We start from the raw sequence: 16,698 nt of genomic DNA on the forward strand, positions 1-16,698 counted from the left end.
TCCATTTCCCTTCACAGCTCTGGACAAGGAGAATCCAGCCCAATAATCATAGCCTTCTATACTAGCCTGAGTTTCAACGCCATATGTTCCATATTTAATGCCAAATGTCTGATGTGCAGTCTACACAGTAACTCACAGTTAAATCAAAGACTGAATTAGCCAGCACGCTCTCTGTCCTGAGCACAGCAAGGTGTGCTCCCTGCCGATCCCCATCCTGCTTTTCCCCAGCCTTTTCCATGGACTCAGCTGGCTGGCTGGCTTACAGACTGTCAGGCGTGTCAAACAGTGTCAGCTCCCTGCCGTTGCCCTTTCAGTGGTGCCACCCAGTCCAGTTACCCAAATCCTGCCCATCACCCACCCAAGATCCACTCAAGTCCCACCTCCTCCAGGACCTCTGAGACCCACATCAGACCACTGAAGTCTGGCTGTGCAGACCCCACTCTGGATGCTTTATCTCTTCATTTTTTTATTAGCTGTGATGTGTATTCAGGCCCTTCTCCTCCCCTGTAAGCTCTCCGAAGACAAAGTGCTCAGAGGCTTACCTAAATACCTGAAGATGATCAGCAGTCACGTGGGGATGGCGAGGCTCATCCAGCCAGCCAGCCATCTGTTTATCATCAGCGCCAGTCAGCCCTTCGAGGCTAGTGCATTCCGAGCCTCAGTCCATGAGAAGACAAAGAAAACTTAGAAAAAAAAGAAAATCAGCGAAGAACAGCCAACCAAAACCAGCAAAAAGTCTTTCAAAGGAAAAGCTAAGATATACCTAAGGAAGGCAAGGCAAGGCAAGGATGAAGCCTGGAGTTAGACATGAGGGAGAACTTCCCGAGAGTCCCCCGTATCCCCAGGAGGGCATGGCCTCTCTTTATTTGGAAATCTGTTTAAAATGGGTGAAGGGTTATATTCCTTGCACAGTACTATGAGTGCAGGTCTTTGAGGTAGGTGGCCTTCTAGAAATCCATCCCGCTCAGTGATTCCAAATCCTTAGCCACAGCTCCTCATCACAGTGAGGTCCCAGTACAGGATAATTTGTGTGTTGTTTTCTTTAAGTTGCAAAGTCTTCACAGAATCAAAGTAGTCAGAGCTGCAATGGGTTTAAAAGGTTACCTAGGGCTTCCCTGGTGGCGCAGTGGTTGAGAGTCCGCCTGCCAATGCAGGGGACGCGGGTTCGTGTCCCGATCCGGGAAGGTCCCACATGCCGCGGAGCGGCTGGGCCCGTGAGCCATGGCCGCTGAGCCTGCGCGTCCGGAGCCTGTGGTCCGCAACGGGAGAGGCCACAACAGTGAGAGGCCCGCGTACTGCAAAAAAAAAAAAAAGGTCACCTAGTCCTGTCCACTCATCACACAGGTGAGGGACCATACTCAGAGTCGGAGACTGTCCCATGATCCCGGCTCCGAGATCCTGACTCTCTCGTGCTGATTCAGGTTCACCATGCAGTCTAAATTAAGATATAAGCATACGCAGTGGCACCTGAGGGTAAAACTGAGTTGCAGGTATGAAAAACACCTGTCTCACAAGGACCATCTCACATTATAATCACAGCGTTTACTCCTTTGCTACCATCTGCCTTTCCTAGTGCGAGGTGCTGGTGAGGGAGAGGGAAGGGGAATACAAAGGTAAAAACGACACTCAGTTCTCATCCTCCAAGCTTATCTCTCTGGTTGGCAAGTTAACATGTAAACACATGAAAAGTTAGATAATATCACCAGAGACAAATGTAAGTTCAGGGCAACAGCAGGTCTGTATGAAGGCCCTTCAGGATCACTTGCCCTGTGAAGAAACTGACTGATAAGAGACCAGGGTCAGATGCCATGAGGTCTTACTGGACTGGAGCCAGAGGAAGGCTCCTCAAAGGAGGTGGGGCTGGAGCAGGCCCTGGCAGGGTGGAGGGATGAGACCTTCATGGTCAAGGAAGTGATAGCTGCACACACATAGAACCTGACTCCACGCTGAACGGTGCTGACTTCGGACTTTTCTCCCCGGTAAGAACCGCTGCTCAACATTCTGACCTTATCTCTTGGATAGCAGAATAACAAAGTAGGAAAGTTTCGTTCTGCTTCCTCACCGGAGGTTAATCATCCATCAGTAATGTCTTCATCTGGTTGACACTGGGCCCATCCCACCATCTTTCACTCGTACCACTCACCTCAATGCACTTTTTTTTCCCTGACGTTTATCATTTGTGTATGTGTTTGTATATATGTGTGTGTGCACTTGTTATTAGCATGCACAGACCACGCTGGGCATGGCTCCATCTACAGTTCTTGAAGTTTACTTTCCAGCTTCTGGGCATCATGTGCAATTACAATGCTGTCATAGGCAGAAAAGAGAGAGGCTAATTAGTCATTGTCAGCACTGGTCCCTATTTGCCAGATGAGTTATTTGAACGGTACAGCTGGGAATAATTTGCATCAGATTGTATCTCCTTGTTTTATGTGACTGTAAAGATTTATTTAGCGTCATGGTCACTGTACATAAATATCCTGGAAGCAGTGGGGTGTAACTGAATGGCGTAGATTCGTTTGTATTCGGCAAATATATATTGAACACCTATTTCAGTATATGAACTACACTAACTCAGGATATTGGGCTGCTGTGGGGCTTTTAATAGTCTCCATAGGTCCCTGAACTTGACCAGGACCCTTCTGGTCACCTGCAGATAAACAATGCGTAGTTTCACTTCTAGAGGCTGTTAACTGGAATCCTTGGCATTATCTAATTCCTTGAAATTCCATTAATCAGGTGACTTTCTAATGGGTACGCAGAGCTTTGTGATTACTCAGACTGATGGTTCACCTTATGGGACTTTGCATTCACACACTGTCAAGTCATAGCCACTAGCTGAGATTAATCTTTGTGATATCAGAACGTGTCTCTGCTAGGGTCACTAGTCTGCTTGCTGTAGAAAGGCCTCCGTTCACCCCCAGAAAGGACAGTGATTTCACATCCCCAGAAAAGTTAGGAATCATCAGAGACAAATGGATGTTCTGTCTCCCCTATGCGCAGCCCTCAAGGATGCCCTGTCTTGTTTCTGCTCTCTTTCCCTAATGCGATTTCCTGTTTTTGTTCTGTCAATCTCTGTCTCTATATCCACTGTGGTTAGCTAGCTCAATAGCTACCCTCTAAATATACTTCCACTCCAACACACACACATAATAAATGATAATTTATCATTCATTGTCTTTTTTGCCAGGCATCGTGCTATCAATGCAGTTATTTACATAATTGTTTCACTTAATTCTCACAAAAATTCCTATGAGGAAGGTTGCTATTTTTAATCCGGTTTTAGGGATGGCTAAACAGAGGCTTAGGAAAGTGAAGTCACCCAAGGTTACAAGCCCCACAAGAAACCCAGCTAGGACACAATCCCAGGTCGTCTTAAGTCTAACACTCATACTGCTTTCCTTTACATCAGCTGACCTCGCTCGACCTGGGTTTTCTCTGTTCAATGAATACCTTATACTAGTAGATTTCCTGACTCCTGACACCATTTGATGTCTCTGTGAAGACAGGTCACTGTCCTTTGAAACTTTGAATGTGTTTAGGAGAGGGAACTGAGAAATGTTCTTCTTAAGGGCAAAGAGATGAAGGGTGATATCTGTGTTCACAAATAATGCTATATTTTAAAATAGCTTTTGACAAAAGATCTAAGTGGATGTAGTAATGTAAGAATAGTCTATGCACTAATCCTTACAGTATTTCTGTAAGTGTACCCAAGTCAACTCAACGATCCAACATTTCCTCTGTGGTGCTTCTGTACCTGACCTTGTCAGAGGATGAGTACTGCTGGCCGCTACCCAGCACTAGGGTGACCTTTCAGAGGAAATCAGGGGAAGAAAGAGAAGCTGAGCCCGATGCTTCCAAGTCTCCATTTAGATATGGTGACAGTCAGCTCAGGGGCATCTAAGCAACCCACAAGTTTTCCCTGCATCCAAATTAGCAGATTCATTTTCTGATTCCCAAATCATAAAAATGACGTTCTCTACTTTTTTACATCATAATAATTCAGTATTTGTGTATGTTGTGAAATGATCACAATGCCAACATCTGACACTATACATGCCCCCGCACAATTTTTTCTTTTCTCGTGATAAAGACTTCTAAGATCTACTCTCTTAGCAACTTGCAAATACACAAAATAGTGCTATGAGCTATGTTCACCATGCTGTACATTACATCCCCAAGTCTTATTTAATGTTCTCTACTGACAGACTATAGGACAGTGGCTTCATTTGTCATCCAACAGAGAAATCCTGGCCTTGTGCTTATAAACTGAAGTTAACCATCTCGTTTCAGTTTCTTTATACCTGAATATTTTTACACACATGCATGGGAGCATGACCATTTCCTGATATACTAACAGCAGCTCCTCCTGTGGAAAGACAATCCTCGTAAAATAGTTCAAATAGTGTTCAGAGAAATGGGGTTTGGGGGCAGCTACTTTTTCCAGACCTTTCTGAATTCAGTGGTGTAGGTATGAGCAGCCTTGGGTTGAAACCTCTGTAATATCCACTTTTAACAATATTACTATACCTTGCAGCTCATCACTGAAGGGAGTTTAGCTGCCCACAGGGAGTTCCTGGCTAAGGAAAATACATGAATTGAGGAGAAGTGTGGCGACCCAAGTGCCAGTAAGTCTTGGCTAAGGTAATGGGGGGTTTATACACTGTTACTGTCTCAGAACTGACCTTTCTGACCATCACATTTGGCACCAGAAGATTTAAATGACTCCACAGGTAGTTTGTTACATCTGGATACGTCTCATAAATAACAAATTGTAACAACAAATACTGACTTCTGCCTCCAGTGCTTCATGTCCCCGTCAGTCCACAGCCCCTCTTCATTGCTCCAGGACCCCCGTCTCCCACGCCTCCCTTTGCTCTCCTCCAGCAGTTATACCCCACACAGTTTAGCATTGCTTTCAGCCTGCCTTCATTGCTCACCAGCAGTTTCCCGTCTACACACTTTGTCTCCCCAGCCGGATTGGAGGTGCCTTGTGGACATGGCCAGTCCCAGATATTTGTCCATCCCATCACAGCACCATCCCATCATTCACCCTTTATCATCACTTCTGGGTCAGTAAGTCAGTGTTGCTGAAATATCTATACTGTGCCTTGGCAAAAGTTTCCTGTGGGAAACGGACGGTACCTAGAAAAGAAGGGAAGGATTCATGGAGATGTTTCCGGGATGTTTAGGGGGAACATTATGCACCCACCCACTACTGTACGTCTCCTCGCTGGCCTCCCCCATCCGTGAGGAAACCCAGAAGCAGTTCACGTAGGGAAAAGCCTCCTCTCCTCAATTTCTGAAGAAGAAATTGGACTGCTGGGGGGAAGACGGGGGAGGCTGGTCTTTTCCAAAGGCCCCACCTTACTGGGGTTTCTAGAAGATTTAGGCTGCTGGATTTCTGCTTTGACTGAGACGTGGTCCCTCAGGTCGAGTGGGGGTCAGTCCCTCACCAGACCTCCCTCCTTCCCCTTGCTGTTTGCTCCCTCCAGATGGGCTGAATCCAGGGCATGTGACCCAGAGCCACAGGTACTGACCTGGGTCACAGGCCCCCATGCAAACTCAGAGTCCACTAAAGGGGGAGGAAGGGGGAGGAAAATGTCTCCACCAAGACGCTGTGAAGGACTGGCTCCCCAGTGGTTACAAAGCTCAGGGAGCAGGGGTGAGATTGGCTCCTGTGCTTGCATCTCCCGGAGGCACCCCTAGCTCAGGGCAGGCGCTTCGCGTGCTGAGCCCACTGGCCTGGGGCCCTGAGACCCCAGGGACAGGAGAGGCGAGAGGCAAGGCCCCAGTGGCCCTGGCTGAGTCCAGGCTGAGCCCCCTCCTCGGGGCTCAGAGCAGGGCCTGGGGCAGAAAAGCAAACAGGCCCGGGACGCTGCCCTTTGGACCTTTTGCAATTTGCCCGGCGCTCTTTCAGCTGCAGCCCTGCGCGGGCGGCCTCATATAAATCGGGCCCGGGCGCCGGCCCCGCATTCCCAAGGCGGGTGCGGGTGCCGAGCTGCTGCCTGTGGGCGCCGGTCCCTAAGGAGCCAGCGAGCAGCGCGGAGGCCAGGCCCAGCCAGCGGACGGGAGGGAGCCGCCGTTCAGGTCGGCCATGGGCCCCCCGAGGCCTGCGCTGCTGCCGCTGCTGCTGCTGCTGCTTGCCGCCAGCGCCCGGGCCGGTGAGTGAGGCCCCCCGGCCGCTGGGGCGCCAGGCCGGGGGTGGGGGGCTGGGGCAGCTTGGGCCTGGGTCAGAGGGAGGACGGCCACAGGGGTCGGGGGACAGGGGCACAGGACCAGCTGGGTGGCTCCTCCAGACTCAGGTAATGGGTGGGGCTGGGGATTGGGTTCTTCAAAACCTGCTTCCCTCCAAGACACTGAAAGTCCTCTGCAGTTGTCGTCCCCGTCAGACGCTAGGACCCATCTGGAAGGACGAGAACACCCACAGTTGTCGTTCTCCCTTTCTTACAGGAGACACCGTGCTGGAAAATGTCAGCCCGAGCTGCCCAAGTAAGGCATTTCCCGCTGGGGCAAGGAAGGCCCCCCCACCCATCCCCCACCCATCCCCCACCCATCCCCCTGCACCTCAGGCCACTTAAGTGCTGTGATGCTGTGATTGGCGTACCCTGCTCTGAGCCCAAGAAGCCAGTTCCTTGAGCCTCTGACCCCCTCCAAGGGGTCTCCGCTCTCTTCTACCCACCCTTCCCATCGGTCCTAAAAGTTCAGCCTGGGAGTAGGGTGGGGAAGGGACCGCCAACTGTTGGTCCATAGACACTTTAAAGAGACATCTGTCCTGTTTGTCAGGGGCTAATCATTAATTTGAAGCGCAGGAAGGTGAGGAAATGCTGACTTTAACCTTTGTGCAGAAATCCAGATGCCCACCCCTTTGTATTTACCTGACCCCTAGGGGTCAAAGGAGCTGGCCTTGCAGTGGTACCCTGTGTTCTCCCAAGAGCCGGAGGCTGCCCTCTGATGGAGCAGCACTGCCATCTCGTGGGCGTCTGGCATCACTGCATCTGGGCTCAGAACCCAAATGTTTTTTCTCAAATTATTCAGAAAATGCCTCTCACGCCCTGTGGAAACCTCCGGAAATTCCTTCTTGGGGGTTTCTTAAATCAGCCGGACACCCTTAACGCTTAGTGAACTTAGCCTCAGATATTTGGTAGAATCAAAAAAGAGCCACAGAATTATGGTATTTTCAAGCTGAAAAGGCAATGAGAGATACTTGCTTTTATGCTGTCAACTCTTAATTTTCCAGGGAGTTTTTCCTATAGACTTTCTGAGCCTCATTACTTGACACTCCATGCCTTGTGTCTCAGATTATATATTCAAAGATTACCAGCTAATTTAAATATTAGCCTCCGCAAAATCATAATGCAGAAGCTAAATCTATAAAGGAAAATTAAGTATAAACCAAAATCAATTAAAAATAATTTGAGTTTAATTACCATTTTTTATTATCTTTGCCACTACCCCTCTCTGCCCAGGATTGACTGTCCTCGGGCGAGTTATTTCTGCTATGTAGCTGACTGACTTCTCCTCATTGCAGAAGATGCAACGCGATTCAAGCACCTCAGGAAATACGTGTACAACTATGAGGCTGAGAGTTCCAGTGGAGTCCCCGGGACTGCTGATTCAAGAAGTTCCACCAAGATCAACTGCAAGGTATGAGGGGAGATGGAGGGCCACTGGAGGACCCTGGAGCCCGGGGCTGAGCAAACCAGCTTGTGCCAGAACTGTCGTCATCTCCAAGTGCTGGACTGGCCCTCAGTTTGAAAGTCAGCCACTTTGCTGAGAAGTTGTCTGCCACAGAAAAAAAAAAACTTTACCCACCAGGTTTATTTTCCCATTAGCTTCCAAGATGTAATTAGAATATGTGATCTAGAATATCAGGATTGCAGACCAGAAGATTTAATATGTTGAGAGATGTCCAGCGGGTGAGCCAAGGGACGTGAGCATCCCAGGAAAGCATTCTGGAGAGCGGTTTTTATCATCTAAGTCAAATCGTATCTGCTACTACTTATTGTTGAGAATGACTGTACTCCTATCCATGTTCCTGTGGAACAGATCTAAGGGCCACTATTGGGGTTCGTGTGGGAAAGAGAAGTCAGGATGGGCCACCCTCTTCTTTCTAGGGTCCCAGCGCCTGTGCTGTCAGGTAAGGTAGCCATTGGCCACGTGCGGCTATTTAAATTGAATGGAAGTAAAAGTTCAGGTCCTTAGTCACACTGGCCACATTTCACACGCCCAATAGGCACCTACACCTAGCAGCCCCCGTGTTGGATAGTGAGAATATAGAACATTTCCAGCACTGCAGAAAGTCCTTTAAACAGTGCTGGATAACAACTAGGGATCTGTTTAAACTACAGCTGCAAGCAAAGCTCTGAATAGGCCCTGATAGGTACAGTGGTCTTGGATTTTTGGTTTTTCTATTTATATTAAGGAAACATTCGCTGTTGAAAGCAATGATAGCCCTCCTCCTGCCTCCTGGTTTTCTTCCAAACCCTCACTCCTAGACTGCCTTTCTTCTAGCCAGTTGTACGTCTTTAAAGGGAGTACATTTAGAACCAATAAAAAGGTATCATCCTTTGCGTGCATAGGGAAAAACTTCAGAAGCATGGTACCCTAGGACATGGAAAAGGCCAGAAAGCCCTGGGCTGAGGGGGGATCTGGTGTTCTTGATGGAGAGTCTTAATGTGATGTTACCCTCTGTTGTCAGGTTGAGCTGGAGGTCCCCCAACTCTGCAACTTCATCCTGAAGACGAGCCTCTGCACCCTGAAAGAGGTGTATGGCTTCAACCCTGAGGGCAAGGCCTTGCTGAAGAAGGCCAAGAACTCTGAGGAGTTTGCTGCCGCCATGTCCAAGTAAGACGTGGGCCTGTGCATTTACATTTCTGAGCTCTGAGTACCGCTGCACGTGTTGTGCATGAGCGTGTGGGTGTGTGTCCACCGAGGCATGAATGTGTGTGTTTATGTTGGGCACGTATGTGAGTATAAGTATTGGTATTCTCTATTCACCATGGATCAGGGAATTGCCGAGTTTTCACAACAATTCAAAAGAGGGAAGCAGTATTTACCCTCCCCTACTGAAGTTCCCCTAATTATCATTTAAATGTGGTTCTAAAAGATCTCACGTTTTAAAACTCCTTGAGACAGTAAAGCTGAGATGGTTTGTTTAAACAGGTGAACTCACGTTTAAAGAATGAAACAAGACTACGCCTCGTGGTCTTCAGACAGGGTCTCGGCAGGACTTGCTGTGGCCAAACATGGCAGTGCGGGTCCTGCTCAGCAGAGGACACCAGCTTCAAGGGGTCCAGGGAGAGCTGAGGCCTGAGCTGATCGCCCTCCAGGGCTGGCATTTTGCCAGTGCACACTGACCAGGCCATTCCTCTTGTTTATGACTGGCATCACTTCTGACTGATCACTGTTCACGTTGTACTGGTTGTTAGATTTTTTTTTTTTTTTTTTTGCGGTACGCGGGCCTCTCACCGTTGTAGCCTCTCCCGTTGCGGAGCACAGGCTCCGGACGCGCAGGCTCAGCGGCCATGGCTCACGGGCCCAGCCGCTCCACGGCATGTGGGGTCTTCGCGCACCGGGGCACGAACCTGTGTCCCCTGCATCGGCAGGTGGACTCTCAACCACTGCGCCACCGGGGAAGCCCTGTTAGATTTTTTGATCATCCCTGCCTCATCTCCAGATCACAGTTTGTAGTGTCCTGAGTGTGTGCAAATACAGACAGTCATGGATTTGTTGATTTGGTAACATCGGAAACTCCACCACCCCCCCACCCCCCGTGCCCTTCTTTCAGTTTGTTAAACATTAGACTCGGAAGCCATAGTAGGCCTTGATGCTTCTGTCTCTTACCAATACATCTTATTTTATACAAGACTTAGATGCATCTGAGGGAGTGGGGTGCAGTGACAGAAGGGAGTCACAGTTCCTTTTTAGTCCTTACCCTCCTGCAGAAAAGGACTCCTGCTTTTGGCCACCTCAGGGCTTTCCTGTGAGCCTGCATCAGTGTCTGCAGTTTTCTGAGCGGATGGACAGCTGTGGGAAACATGCCTGGTCTTCTTTTCTTTACTCTGACTTAACTAGAGCAGGTGCTGCCAGGCCATGTGAAACCCCCTAAGGAAGTCCCCAAAGAAAGGTCCCTTAGATCAGAGTTGACCCAGGCTTTAGACATAGCCTGAGATCATATAAAAGAGTGAATGAATGTCCAACAAATGTATGGAAAGAAGCTCCAATTCGCCAGTGGTCAGGAAATGCAATTAATGTAACAATGAGATATTTATCACCTTATACCCATTAAGACTACAGAAATTGAAAACAGCTATATCACTTGTTGCTAACAAGCCTATGAGGAAAAGTGTACCTTCGTGCACTGATGGTGAGAATGAGTGCCATTAGTCAATATCTACTATAATTAAAAATACTTGTAGCATTTGACACAGCAATTTCAAATGCTGGGACTCTAGCCCATGAAAAGAAAAGTAGTAATGTGTGACAATAGATGCATTAAAATGTTTATTTCAGTGTTGTTCGTGTGGCAAAAAAGATCTAGGAAGAGAAAGTGAATGCCATCAAACAGGGAACTATGAATAAAGTATATATAACCACAGAATAGAATGTTATACAACTTTTTAAAAAGAATCTGTTAGAGCACTACCAAATGACTCAGAAGGATTTTCATGGAGTATAATTAAATGAGAAAAGCAAGATAAAGACAAGTATGCATAATACCATCCCATTTGGATAAAACAAGGAACGACAAACTCTTCCTATGCAGGTGTTTTCACTCCCACGCTTCTACATAGGATTGTCTGAGTGTGGAGATACAAATGGGGGATGCCCAGTAGGTTGTTCTGTGGGGGAGTGTGACTACAGAGACCCGATGTGGGTAAAAAAGAGAGAGAGGATGAGTGAGCCAATCAAAGAAGGAAAAGAAATGAAAGAATACCAAAAGCATACACATATTTGTATGCTCTTGAAAAACAATATATATGTGTTGATATGTATGAAGAAAAAATGTAAAAAGAAAATAAGTAAAGAGGAGGCTACAAAGCCACCCAGCTTATGTCCAGCAGGTTCATGGTGGAGAAAGGACACTGAGTGACCACACTCTCTCTGGGACAGGTACGATCTCAGGCTGGCTGTTCCTGAAGGGAAGCAAGTTTTACTTTACCCAGAGAAAGAAGAGCCTAAACACATCCTGAACATCAAGAGGGGCATCATTTCTGCCCTCCTGCTTCCCCCGGATACAGAAGAGGCTAAACAAGTGTTATTTCTGGTGAGAATTTAGAAAGCTGATAACAGTGGCCCTTTGAACGCATCTTCACATATTGGAGCCGGGTCCCACTTATACATCAGGTGGATCGTTGACTCAGCTGCATGGCTAGTTACACGGGATGCCCGATATTGGTGTGAAGCACAGTGCCCAGGGCTTGCCCCAGCCTCTGGGCTCACTGAGGGCTCAGCCCACGCAGCCTGAGCAGGTTGGGTCTAATTTTTATAGCAGTTTCTGGGGAGTCCCAACCACCCTACTCCTTTGTTTGATTTTGTTCTGTTTCCACAAGGTATAGCCTCTGTGTGTTTTAAACACAGAAAATAATTGAATCTACTTGCCAGCCTCTTTGAAGAATTTCAGGTTTTGATCGGAGAGAGAACTCAATTTACTTCAGTCCCACTAACACTTTTGAGCCCTTACTATGTTCTGAGTTCCATCCTGTGCTACTCGCAGAGAACTCACTGCTGCATCCTGCAGGGGCCTCTCCTCAGGGAGTTCTCAGGACCTGGGGTGAGAACCGAGACACGTATAACACAAGGCAGATTGGAATACGAGCCATAAATGAACAGCAGAGAAAATGCTCTGCGAGCACAGAATATAAAACAAGCATTGGCGAGGTCCTAGGAGGGCAGGCAGGTATGCCTCAGAACCAGGATCACCTGTAAGTGGTTTTCTCACTCCAGCTCTGGCCGCCCTTGGAACCAGCAATGCCCACGCTCTGTCAAAGAGAATGAAGCTTTCTCCCAAAGCCATGTTGCATCCGCCTTTTCTCCCTGGCTCCTTTCCCAGCCCCACCCCAAGAACCTAAAGATGTTTCCCCGTGTTGAATACACCAATTGTATCTTTTGCTCCCATAGGACACCGTGTATGGAAACTGCTCCAGTGACGTTACCGTTAAAACAAGGAAGGGAAATGTGGCAACAGAAATATCCATTGAAAGAAACCTGGAGAATTGTGATCACTTCCAGCCCATTAGCACGGGAGTTAGCCCCCTTGCTTTGATCAAAGGCATGGTGAGTTTCACATCAGCATTGCTATTCACGCTGGCAGCAGCCTCTTTATTATTAAGATGATGGAATGTTAGCGCTGTAAGGGATCTCAAAGAAAAACTTCTAGGCAAAGAAAACATAAGGAGCAATAGCAGCTGTGAAGTGTTTATGTTTGGTGGGATGGACAGGCATGTGTAGGATACCAGGTTATATATACTTTGTGCAGGATCATAGGTCCACTGGGGTAGAATAAGAAGAGTCTGTAACTTGACTCAGCTTTGGATCTGCCAAGTTGTCGCATCCCCTTGTCAAAATGTCAAGTACCAAGCTCGCTTCTCTTCTCTCTTCTCTTCTCAGCTCTCTTCTAACTGAATTTATCTAGTGGTACAGAACCTGCATTCCCTCACCTTCTTCCCAGAAGGTAAATACCTATGGCAGGAGACTCAGGTTCAAGCCCCAGGGACTGATGAAAATGCTTCTCCCCTGATCTCATTCACAGGCCCGCCCCTTGTCAACGCTGATTGGCAGCAGCCAGTCCTGTCAGTACACCCTGGACCCTAAGAGGAAGCACGTGTCAGAAGCCATCTGCAAGGAGCAACACCTGTTCCTGCCTTTCTCCTATAAGTAGGTCACCCTCTGCAGCCTTGATTCATTATTTATGGAGCCAGTAGGAGCTGAATGCTTCTCAGGTGCCCTCTTGCAAGCTAGGCTGTGCCTGGGAGGGGGTTGTGAAGAGGTACAAAGCAGAGCCCGTCCCTGTCCTCCTGTCTCAAGCTAACAGGCAATTTGGTAGGAAAGTCTTAGGCATGCAAAATAATTTGGAACCAACAAAAGATAGCTGAGACCCAGACTTTAAGGGCTATAGGTCAGGGAAAACTGGGGATCATCACAGCCTGCCCTGGTTATAAAGGCTTTGCAGAAGATTTGGGAATTGGCGTAGAGACTTGTGTATCCAAATCCATTCTGAAAAGTGATCAGTCAACTAATGTATATGGAGTAACTGCTGTAGTCTTGGCACTGTGCTGTGGGAGGTGCGAAGGAATTTCAAAGCACAATGTTAGTCCATTCCCTCTGGGCGCTCCAGAATGGTGGAGGGTGTAAGGTACATATGTCCTTCTGGTGGACATATCAAGGACAGTTGGCTTTTTTTTTTAATTGGAGTATAGTTGCTTTACAATGTTGTGTTAGTTTCTGCCGTACAGCAAAGTGAATCAGCTATGCATATACATATATCCCCTCTTTTTTGGATTTCCTTTCCATTTAGGTCACCACAGGGCACTGAGTAGAGTTCCCTGTGCTGTACAGTAGGTTCTCATTAGTTATCTGTTTTATACATAGTAGTGTATATATGTCAAACCCAATGCCCCAGTTCATCCCAGCCCCCTCCCCCCCCCTTGGTATCGATCTGTTTGTTCTCTACACCTGTGAAGGACAGTTGGCTATAACTATGGGTTGAAAGGTGAGCAGAATTTGGGTAGAAGCAGAGGTGGGGGAAACATTCAACGTGAAAAGAACAGAATGGTCTGGGGAGCCGGCCGTTGATGACATGATGTGCCTCCTTTGTTACCAGGAATAAGTATGGGATGATGGCACAGGTTACACAGACTTTGAAACTTGAAGACACACCTAAGATCAACAGCCGCTTCTTTGATGAAGGTAAGACTTTATGTGCACCTGGTTGCCAGGGCTGGGAAATCTGCCCATGATGTACCAACCATGGCTTAGCTCCTTGCTGGGCCCGAGGAAATGTCTGCTGGTGATGAGGTCATGGGCTCCAGTGTTCTGGCCGTTCTACTGAGAAAGCACATTCACTTCAGAATGTCAGGTGGCAATGGGATAAAGGAAAGGGAGTTCCCCAAAGCTACCTGGGTTTTTGTAAGTAGGAAACTGGTTTCCTAAGTCAACCTTTGGTAGATCTGACAACCTCATATACCCCATGATAAGGCCTGGGGCCTGGACAGGGTGGGGCAAGTGAGAGAGACCCTCAGGGTCAGGGATCAGTCTTTAGAGCTGAAAGGAACTAGAGACCTCTAGTCCAACCCCAGCCCTGCATGTGTCTTGTACGTGAAGCTGTCGTATATCTTACCTCATCGTTCTCAGCAACCTGTGATGTCAGGTGGTAGCAACGTGTGCTTTTGTACCCATCAGAGGGGAGAGGGACCCAGAGAGAGGCTTAGTGATGTGTTCACAGTCACAGACTATTAGAGGTGGTAAAAAATAGGCCTCCAGGTCTACTCTAATCTAAGTGGACTCCTTCCACTGCACCGTATTTCCGTGCTGATTCACCTGCCTCCCTGGCACAGGTGAGAGCAGGGTGATGGAGGGGACACAAAAGCACCTTCCCCTCCCCCACAAACTGCCATTAGATCCCGCTGGAAGAAAGGGTGGGCGAGCAGCAGTGAGTCAGCTTCAGCTGTTGCCACATCAGCAGCAGCGCCTCCTCACCAGGTCTTTTAGGCAGAAAGGTTATCTGATACCAGAGTCACAAAAGCCTGGATTCAGTTCCAGCTCTGCCTCTCACACCCAGAAAGGTCTTGGGCAAGGTGAGTGGCTCGCTTCTGGGTCTTAGTTCCCTTATCTTTTTTTTTTTTTTTTATAAGTTTATTTATTTATTTTTGGCTGTATTGGGTCTTCGTTGCGGTGCACGGGCTTCTCACTGAGGTGGCTGCTTCTCTTGTTGTGGAGCTTGGGCTCTAGGCGCATGGGCTTCAGTAGTTGCAGCACACTGGCTCAGCAGTTGTGGCTCGCGGGCTCTAGGCGCACGGGCTCAGTTGCTCCACGGCACGTGGGATCTTCCCGGACCAGGGCTCGAACCCCTGTCCCCTGCACTGGCAGGTGGATTCTGAACCACTGCGCCACCGGGGAAGTCCCCCCTTATCTTTAAATTGAGGAATACTGCTCCCCTCAGGGAGAGTGTGATGAGTCAATGAAAACACTGAAGTCAGACCCCTAGCACAGAGCCAGATAGATACGTAATGGCATCAAGTACAGTACTGGATAGTTTTCTTTTCTTTTCCCCTTTGCTGACCCCTCCTTGATCTCCAGTTTCCAGTAGAAAGATGGGGGTGAGAAGCAGAGGTAAGCCAGAATCCCTCTGACACATTCCTCCTTCCAGGTGCCGAGGCGGTGGGTCTTGCCTTTGAGAGCACCAAGTCCACATCACCTCCAAAGCAGGCCGAGGCCATCGTGAAGACCCTCCAGGAGCTGCAGAAACTGCATGTCTCCGAGCAGAACGCCCAGAGAGCTAACCTCTTCCATAAACTGGTGACTGAGCTGCGAGCCCTCAGCAATGAGGCAGTCACATCCCTCTTGCCGAAGCTGATCGAGGTGTCCAGGTATTTCTTGAATGGTCACAGCTCAGTCTTTCATAGATTATACACCTGTGGTAGCTGGCCGAGACCCCGGCCACACAGAGAATCTCAGGGACCACTGAAATTTCAACCCAGTTAATCAATTAGTCAGTCAGTTAACGTTTACTGGATAGAGAAGTATCAGCTAAGGTGTCTAGAGTTCCATGGGCAAAACACACATACACACATCGCATCCAAGGTAGATACATATTTGTGTATTAAGACAGGAGGAAAATATTTCCCACATTTTGATGTGTATCTTCTAATTCCTAGTTCTATAATGGGTACCCTGGAGTGTTTGAGAGAAAAAGAAGTCTGTACTCTCTGGAAGCCTATAGGCTAGAGGAGAGAGAACTCAGGCAAACAAAATAATACCGTGCCTTCTCTTTACTCCAATGCACTCACTGTTAGTGCCGTGAAGACCAGCGAAGGGACTGAAGACTGGATGAGTGTTTGCCTGGCATGTTCTGTGTTCTGACCAAAGGATGACAGACCTTTCTGGATGTTGAGTCCAGGGGGTCCTTCTTCAGGCTTTGCTCCGTGGTGCTTTTCCGGTGGATAATGCTTATAGGGAAGGCTTTCTGGTTCTAGGGATCTGAGTTAGATTTTGGAAGATGGTTGGATTTGGATTGTGAATAAGGGGAATAAGGGCATTCCTGACAGAGGGAACACCATGGGCCAAGGATATTTTAGCTGCCTAGAAGGTGATGTTTATAACTCTCTCTGCCCTTTTCTTCTCAGCCCCATCACTTTACAAGCCTTGATTCAATGCGGACAGCCCCAGTGTTACACTCACATCCTCCAGTGGCTGAAAAGTGAGAAAGCCAACCCCCTTCTGATAGATGTTGTGACCTACCTGGTGGCCTTGATCCCAAAGCCCTCTGCCGAGAGGCTGCGAACAATCTTTAACACGGCAAAGGAGCAGCAGAGCCGGGCCACATTTTATGCTCTGAGTCACGTGATCAACAAGTGAGTTTTACACTGGTTCTCCTCGTAGGAGCTAAGGACGACCCCGCTTCTCTGTATTCAGTTTGTCCCCTCCCTCCACTTTCAAATTATGATGCTTACTCTTTTGTTTTTCTACTGCTCATTT

At 48.1% G+C, this 16,698-nt stretch overlaps 1 protein-coding gene across 1 annotated transcript in view; it reads left to right on the top strand.

Moving 5' to 3' along the window:
* The first annotated feature begins 6,097 nt into the window (after positions 1 to 6,097).
* Positions 6,098 to 16,698, top strand: part of APOB (apolipoprotein B) — a 39,355-nt gene continuing 28,754 nt past the window's right edge. The window contains exons 1-10 of the mRNA XM_065890621.1: positions 6,098 to 6,164; positions 6,454 to 6,492; positions 7,532 to 7,647; positions 8,702 to 8,847; positions 11,116 to 11,269; positions 12,124 to 12,279; positions 12,755 to 12,879; positions 13,826 to 13,911; positions 15,371 to 15,590; positions 16,347 to 16,574. Of these exons, the coding sequence (XP_065746693.1) occupies positions 6,098 to 6,164; positions 6,454 to 6,492; positions 7,532 to 7,647; positions 8,702 to 8,847; positions 11,116 to 11,269; positions 12,124 to 12,279; positions 12,755 to 12,879; positions 13,826 to 13,911; positions 15,371 to 15,590; positions 16,347 to 16,574 (1,337 nt within the window). The remainder of the gene's footprint in view (positions 6,165 to 6,453; positions 6,493 to 7,531; positions 7,648 to 8,701; positions 8,848 to 11,115; positions 11,270 to 12,123; positions 12,280 to 12,754; positions 12,880 to 13,825; positions 13,912 to 15,370; positions 15,591 to 16,346; positions 16,575 to 16,698) is intronic.

The sequence above is a fragment of the Phocoena phocoena genome, chromosome 14 (assembly GCF_963924675.1).
Source record: "Phocoena phocoena chromosome 14, mPhoPho1.1, whole genome shotgun sequence".
NCBI lineage: Eukaryota > Metazoa > Chordata > Mammalia > Artiodactyla > Phocoenidae > Phocoena > Phocoena phocoena.